The sequence below is a fragment of the Myotis brandtii genome, unplaced genomic scaffold, assembly GCF_000412655.1.
Source record: "Myotis brandtii unplaced genomic scaffold, ASM41265v1 scaffold212, whole genome shotgun sequence".
Taxonomy (NCBI): domain Eukaryota; kingdom Metazoa; phylum Chordata; class Mammalia; order Chiroptera; family Vespertilionidae; genus Myotis; species Myotis brandtii.
The window spans coordinates 761,502-769,906 of record NW_005357931.1 but is presented as its reverse complement, the minus strand read 5'-3'; the positions used below and the strand labels follow the sequence as shown (position 1 = coordinate 769,906).

At 38.8% G+C, this 8,405-nt stretch overlaps 1 protein-coding gene across 8 annotated transcripts in view; it reads right to left on the bottom strand.

Moving 5' to 3' along the window:
* The window catches only part of PIAS2 (protein inhibitor of activated STAT, 2), a 54,874-nt gene that overhangs the window by 37,984 nt on the left and 8,485 nt on the right, over positions 1-8,405 (bottom strand). For all 8 annotated transcript variants that reach the window (XM_014539266.1, XM_014539271.1, XM_014539269.1 and 5 more), the window contains exons 3-5: positions 4,301-4,385; positions 937-987; positions 716-806 (exon numbers count right to left, since the gene is read on the bottom strand). In XM_014539266.1, coding sequence (XP_014394752.1) covers positions 716-806; positions 937-987; positions 4,301-4,385 — 227 coding nt within the window. The remainder of the gene's footprint in view (positions 1-715; positions 807-936; positions 988-4,300; positions 4,386-8,405) is intronic.

Here is an 8,405-nt window from a genome sequence, read left to right as displayed (position 1 = left end):
CAAGCCCCGCCAGGCCAGGGGCAGAGTCTGAGATTCCCCCGTCAAGCCCCACCGGGCAGGGGGTGCAGCCTCAGGTCCCCTGGCCCGGTGCCGGGAGGGGGGTGCAGCCTCAGGTCCCCCGTCAAGTCCCGCCAGGCAGAGGGCGCAGCCTGAGGTCCTCTGTCAAGCTCCACCAGAAGGGGGGCGTGGCCTCAGGTCCCCTGTCAAGCCCTACCAGGCGGGGGTCACACCTTGAGGTCCCCTGTCAAGCCCTGCTGGGTGGGGGGTGCGGCCTCAGGTCCCCTGGCCCGGTGTCAGGGCGGGGGACACACCCTGAGGTCCCCCATCAAGCCCTGCCGGGCAGGGGCATGGCCTGAGGTCCCCTGTCAAGCCCCACAGGGAGGGGAGGTTGGGTGGGGCACAGCCTCAGGTCCCTGCTGATTGCTCGTTAAGACTCATTACGAAAACTCAGCCTCCACTGTGGGTGCAGCCATCTTGTGTTACGGAAACCCCGCCACTGCTGTGGGCACCGCCATCTTTGTGGTAGAGTGACAGTCAATTTGCATATTCCCTCTTTATTATATAGGATTACTGAAAATTTCAAAGCATATACAAAAAGAAAGAAAAAAGTATAATGCACTCCCATATACCCATTATCCAATCAATAATTTATTTACTCATAGTTTTAGTCTTTATCTACTCTACCAGACCTCCTGGTGAATTAAAAGCAACTTACAGGCAAAGGAAAAAGTTTCCCATTTACTTTTATACATAGACTACTGGGATAGTTATCTTCTTGAGGGCAGCTTGTCTCTGCCAAGCAAAGTCTGCATTAAAGAAGAAAAAAGAAATTATTCTTAAATAGTATACTCAAACATGCTTATGTATTTTCAAATTCATGACTATATGCACATAGTTAGCAAATATTATTAAAGTAAAAAAAAATTTCAAACTTGCCTCAGCTGAACTTGGACTGTATAATCTCTTCGACCACCTGGCAAAAAATCCCTTTGGAAAACAGAAAGAAATTGGGTTAACCAACCTGAAAGAATGTCTAATGGCCAAAGGTAGAAGAGTTTGAGCAACAACATAAATTACTTATAGCATTGAAATACAACCCTCAAAGTAACCAAGAGCCCACATAGACACATAGATACAAGTAAGTAATTAAATAAATAGGGGGAAAGGGCCTGCTCTTCCATAAAAAAAAAAAATAACTCCATTGTGGAAGAGAATAAGGACAATAGAAAATCATACCACTGAAACACAAAGAGTGTTTATGATGAAGTAACTGCTAAAGGCAATAACCACAAGTGAATGCTTAAATTGGTGAGCAAAAATCTGGAGAAACAATATGTGCCTAATCTCAAAGTACCTCCTCCTTCCAAGATATTTTTTTATCTTTTTTTTTTTTATTGATTTCAGAGAGGAAGGGAGAGGGAGAGAGAGATAGAAACATCAGTGATGAGAGAGAATCACTGACTGGCTGTCTTCTGCACACCCCTTACTGGGGATAGAGCCCGCAACCGGGGCATGTGCCCTTGACTGGAATCGAACCTGGGACCTTTCAGTCCGCAGGCCAATGCTTTATCCACTAAGCCAAATCGGCTAGGGCTCCCAAGAAATTTTTTAATAACAAAGGGAAAACAGCAACTTTACAGTGCAAAAATCTGGTAGGCAACATTTTATCCAAGTGACCAAGATTAACACTGCCAAAAATAAGATGTATCAATATTCTGTAGCCCCTGATATGATACACTGAGAAAGAAATATAACTTGGGCATTCTTGCTAAAATTGCCTGATCTCAATCTAGTCATGACAAAACATCAGACAAACCCAAATTGAGGGACATTGTACAGATACCTGACTAGTACTCTTCAAAAGTATCAACAGTTATAAAAAAACAAGGCAAAATTAAAAAACTGTCAAACTGAAAGAGACTAAAATGACAAAATTAAATATAATTTGGGATTTTGGATTGAATCCAGGAACAGAAATTCAATAGTAGAAAAACTGGTAAAATCTGAATAAAGTCTGTAATTTAGTTAACAGTATTGTATTAATTTCTTGGTTTTGATAATTAAAGTATGGTTATGCAAGATGTTAATGTTAAGGGAAGCTAGGTGAAAAGTATATCTGCACTTTTTACAACTTTTCGGTAAATCTATAATTACTTCAAAGTAAAAATAATTTAGGAGTACGAAGTAATACATAGGCTAGACCAGCCGTGGGCAAACTACGGCCTGCGGGCCGGATCCGGCCCATTTGAAATGAATAAAACTAAAAAAAAAAAAAGACCGTACCCTTTTATGTAATGATGTGTACTTTGAATTTATATTAGTTCACACAAACACTCCATCCATGCTTTTGTTCCGGCCCTCCGGTCCAGTTTAAGAACCCATTGTGGCCCTCGAGTCAAAAAGTTTGCCCACCCCTGGGCTAGACACTGTTTTATATTAAGGACTTATGAATTGTGATTTAATTATGATTGTGGTAAAAAATTAATCAGAGATGCATTTTGAAGTATTTCTGGGTGAAATTATATGATGCCTGTTATTTGCTTTAAAATATTTCAGGAAAAATGTGGAGGGGAGGTCATATATGGTACAGACTTCCAAAATTTTGATAATTACTAAAGCACGGTAATGGGTACCAAGCTTTTACTTCCACTTCGGAAGGAAATTTTTGATTAGACCACTCTGGAAAGGTTGGGGGTTTTATGTACATGTGTATGTGAGCTTTATTTTTAATTTGGAAGGAGAACTGTAAATAGCCTTACTTTTATCATTAATTTTAAAAATGTTTTTGGTGGTGCCCAGCCAGCATGGCTCAGTGGTTGAGTATCAACCATCACCATCACCCATCTCTAGAACATGATTAAACTTGTCAATTAAAATTACTTAAATTTTAATCATTCATTTCTTAATTAGTGAATATATTCACATAGTTCAAACTTTAAAAATTTATTTTTAAATGTATCTTGAAATCTACTTACTCTAAATAATCTTCCGTCAAAGGCCCACCCAACACTCTAGTGAAGCTTTCCCAGACCATCAAGGTTAAAAGTAATCTCCTCCTCCTATAAATCAGCTCTCACTTGTCCTTACTGAATTGGCTCTTTTCACATGACACCTCACAATGCCAATGATCATTTTATGAATATAAACTGGTTCACTAACAAGACTTGTGGAAAACAACTTGTAGAAAGGAGTTATATCATATAATACAGTGCTTTGCACCTAATAAAACACTTAGTAAATGCTAATCTCAAGCAAGGGATTATCCCTAAATAACAAACAAAACTTAAGTTTAATGACATGGTTTTGGATATAAATTATAATATTTTACTTGTTCTTTTTGTTAGCTGATTTATTACTATCCCCAAGATTGAAAGTACTTCCAATTTACACTAACTCAATCCCTTACCACTGATGAACATGGATTACATCAAGCTACAGTCATTTTATTTCTTTGGCAATTTCCTCCTCTAAATTGTCTCTATTTTTTCTGAATCCCCTAATTATTTGGATTTTGGGTTTTTTGGACTAATTTTTCTACTATCCTCAGAACAGTACCAGTTGATGTTCTTATCCCAGAAAAATTACTAATAATGTCTCCTTTCACTCTAAAAATGCCTCAGTTTGGATGATACAGTAATGATCATACTGTCTTTGGACTATCACAAATTCTTTTTTATGTTGCTATATTTGAAATAAATTTTTCATTAAAAACATTATTGCCAAATGTGACAAAAAGTAATTCAGAAGATACTCTGGTGTTTTACTCAAAGTTTAAATATTATTCTAATACAGAGTATTTATTAAATATTTGGGTAACCTTAGTCAAAGTACATACCACACTTACTTAAAAAGAAATAGTCCAAAAAAAAAAAAAATAGCCCAACTCGTATGAAATGAATTGTATTATCCCAAAATGAATATTGAAGCCCTAACCCTTAATGTGACATATGTGGAGATGAGAACTTTAAAAAGGTAATTAAGGTTAAATGAAGTCACAAGATTGGGGTTTTAATCCAATATGACTGGTGTCCACATAAAAAGAGAGACACCAGAGATGCACAGGTACACAGAGGAAAGGCCATATGAGTACACACAGCAAGAAGGCGGCCATCCAAAAGCCAAAGGACTCAGGAGAAAGCAAACCTGTAAACACTGAATCTTAGACTTCAAGCCTCTTAAAATGTTAGAAAATAAATTTCTGCTGTTTAAGCCACCCAGTATGTGGTACTTTGTTACAGCAGCCTTAGCAGACTAATACACCAATGTTCACGGAGAAATATATTCCAAACATTCCTCTTACCTGGATATGCATATCTCTCTAACTTGTTGAGGAGTCAGAGCAAAAATAAAAAACTTCTCTTGAAATCGCTGAATACTGCTTTGAACTGGGGAGGGAAGAAAAAACTTGATATTAAAATAACAAATCCAAGGATATTGTAACCTACAGCAACTAAGTAATTCTGATAAAGAGTCTGCCAAATTCTGAATTTTTTATAACTAAAATACTTCAAAATAAATAAGTACTAAATTGCAATCATCTTGAAATCATGAAAGTAAAGCCGGTCCCATTTTAAACATTTTTAATTCTAGCACACTAATTATAATAATCAAAATATAACACAACCCTTCAATATTACATTTCATTCTTGACTATATTATATCACCTAATGAAAATCTGATCAAGTGAAAAACTCCCAAATATTAACAATTAAGAAATCTGTATGTATATAAAATAAAATAAATAAATAAAATTGAAATTTAAAAAACTCCCCCCAGTTGAACTCTATCCCAGATTCAGGTGTGTTTTGGAGTTTTTTCTGTTTTGTTTCTTTCTTTGTTGTGTTTGTTTTTGATACGTTATATTCAACTAGAGGCCCAGTGCACAACATTTGTTCACTGGGGGTGGTATGCGGGGGAGGTGGTCCCTCAGCCCAGCCTGAGCCCTCTTGCAGTCTGGGACCCCTCGGGGGATGTCCGCAGAGGGGTCCTTAGCACTGTCACGGAGGCAAGAGAGGCTCCCACCACCACCTCCTGCACTCGCCAGCCATGAGCCCAGCTTCTGGCTGAGCCCGGCTTCTGGATTAGCAGCGCTACCCCTGTGGGAGCGCACTGACCACCAAGGGGCAACAACTGTGTTGAGCGTCTGCCCTCTGGTGGTCAGTGTACGTCCAGTCATTCTGCCGTTTGGTCGACTTGCATATTAGCCTTTTATTATATAGGACTAGAGGTCTGGTGTATGAAATTCATGCACGGGTAGGGTCCCTAGGCCTGGCCAGTGATCAGGACCAATCCATGGGGAGACCGGCAGGGCGAATGGGGGGGCCCCTGCTGGCACCCACCTTGGCTGGCCTGGGGCCTGCGGGCTGGGAGCAGCTCCTGCATTGAGCATCTGCCCCTTGGTGGTCAGTGCACATCATAGCGACTGGTTGTTCTGCCAGTCATTCCACCGTTGGGTTGATTTGCATATTAGGCTTTTATTATATAGGACTAGAGACCAGGTTCACAAAATTCATGCGGGGAGTCCCCTCAGCCCGGCCTGCACCCTCTCGCAATCCAGGACCGCTGTCTCCTAACCGCTCGCCTGCCTGCCTAACTGATCACCCCTAACCATTCGCCTGCCTGCCTGATCGTCCCTAACCGCCTCTGCCTGCCTGCCTGCCTGATTGCCCCTAACCACCTCTGCCTGCCTGATCGCCCCTAACCACTCGCCTGCCTGCCTGATCACCCCTAACCGCCTCTGCCTCAGCCCCCGCACCCAGGAGCCAGGCTTTCCTCCTCCGGCCGACTGCAGGCAACCGGGACTTGGGCTTCCCTCCCTCTGGCTGGCTGCAGGCACCTGAGACTCAGGGCCTGGGCCAGCTTCACCCGGGCAGGCACCCAGGACCCCGGGCGGCTTTGCCCAGGCTCGCCCAGGCTCCCCCAGGCCCCGGTTTTGTCAGGAAGGACGTCCGATCTATCCGGTCTAATTAGCATATTACCCTTTTATTAGTATAGATTACACAAATTACTCAAAGAAGAGAAAATTTAAAACTTTAAAATGTCTAAGTTGATAGTTATTAAAATACATAATGATGATTTGCATATACAACAGTGATAGTGAACCTTTTGAGCTCGGCGTGTCAGCATTTTGAAAAACCCTAACTTAACTCTGGTGCCGTGTCACATATAGAAATTTTTTGATATTTGCAACCATAGTAAAACAAAGATTTATATTTTTGATATTTATTTTATATATATAAATGCCATTTAACAAAGAAAAATCAACGAAAAAAATGAGTTCGCGTGTCACCTCTGACACGCGTCATAGGTTCGCCATCATTGATATAAAAGATTATCTAGTTTAAAAGGATACATAATAAAATCATCATTAACTGTATTATTAAAAATCATAATGTATTCACTTCACAAAGAACTTAAACACATATATACTGGTGTATTAATGATATTCTAGCGCTCATTAAGACAAAACTAAAGCTAATATAGAGATCTCAGGTGTTCTGCTTCCCAACAAATACCACAGTAACATACAGAATAAGGCAAAATGGTCCTTGTGTGTTACTGGCCAGTTTTCCTAATGCATGAAGATAAACAAGATACCAGCTGAATATCCAATATCAGAAGTCTTCAATCTCCAGTCACACCAAATCAAGAAAAATATTAACTCCTTGAGTAAAAAAAAATATATTTTCTTTAAGCATAGGTAATTTATTATAGCAATTATGCTCCCAGAACATTTAAAAACAGAGGGGAGGGAGGATGTTTATGCTGAAGGCCTAAAAAGGAGATAAACTATAAGTCATAAACATAACTATGGCACATAAAACACAAACACAGAACTACATTAGTAAGTCTCTCCACTTCTTCAATTCCTGTTCACTCTTCAACTCTTTCTTGTGCAGATTTTACTTTCCATTCTCTATCTAGGGCTAATATTACCGATGACCTCTTAACTGTCAAATTTACTAACCTACCAGGTATATTTGGAGATTAGAGATAAACACACTGCATTTTCAATTTTAGTTAATGTATGAGCAACTAGTCTCTCCAGCCAGAAACCACAGTCCAAGACAGGTACAAATGGAGTCCCATAAGAAGAGAAAACAGAGCATAAAAAAATAAAATAAAAAACATGTAAAAATTTTTAAAGCTTGCAGAAATAATGGTCGAATATCCCCTAATTTTAAGGAAGGGGGTAAAGCCCTTACAGATCAAACCCCAAGCAAAATAAATACAGTAAAAAAAAACAATACACACTTAGTCAAATCAAATTCAAACTACTGAAAACTAATGATGACTATAAAATCTTGAAAGCAGTTAGAAAAAACACAAACCATTCGTACAAGGGAACAATATAAATAAAGGCTGACTTCTCCTCAGAAACAAAGTAGGCCATATGTCATCTTCAAAGTAGTGAAAGGAAAAAATTGTCAACTGAAAATTCAATACTCTTTGTAAACAGCGCGAAATAATGACTTTTAGATAAACAAAAAGCCAAGACAATTGTTGAAAGCAGACATACACTACAAGAAATGTAAAAGAAAATTATCAAGATAAAAATGATACCAAATTCAAAACCAAATTTTCGGGAATGAAAACCACCACAAATAGTTAATAAATGGTAATGGTAAAGTAATATACTTTCTTTTATGATTTCCTTATAAATATAACTTTAAAGCAAAAGTAACAGCACTGAAAGGCAGGAGAAAAGGGGACAGAAATATGAAATTATCTACTCAACATCTGTAATTCTTGATTCATTCTGATAAGCCTGATTAACATGTAGCCAAAATGCAAAGCTGGGTGCAAGATCTTCAGTGAATTCACCAAGGTAAATTGGGAGGATTGATATTTCTCTCACATAGGTGTTTCCCTCTCGCTCTTGCTCTCTCTTCTTCCCTCCATCCCTCCCTCTCTCCCATCCTGTCTAAAATACTAGGTGTAGCAGTTAATAATGCAGATTTTTTTTCAGTAGATGGAATTACACATATGTTGATATATATGCAATTTGGTATGTATGCTATTTTGTTGTATTGACAGCAAGCTTCAAAACTTTCTATGTCAAATTTTCTGAAGGTGTTAACATAGATATTTTTACGCTTATAAATGTCAAATTTTGTGCCAAAAAAAAGAACATTTGCAGGAAGTTTTAATTCATTACTTTATTTTGAAGAAAAGTGCTGCTGAAAGCTTCGGGAAGCTTATGGTGAACATGCTCCATCTCAAGATACTCATCAACACTGGTTTAAACGCTTTAAAAGTGATGATTTCGATGTGAAAGACAAAGAACGTCCAGGTCAACCGAAAAAGTTTGAAGGCCAACAATTACAAGCATTATTGGATGAAGATGTGTGTCAAACTCAAAAACAACTTGCAGAAAGATTAAACATTGCTCAGCAAACAATTTC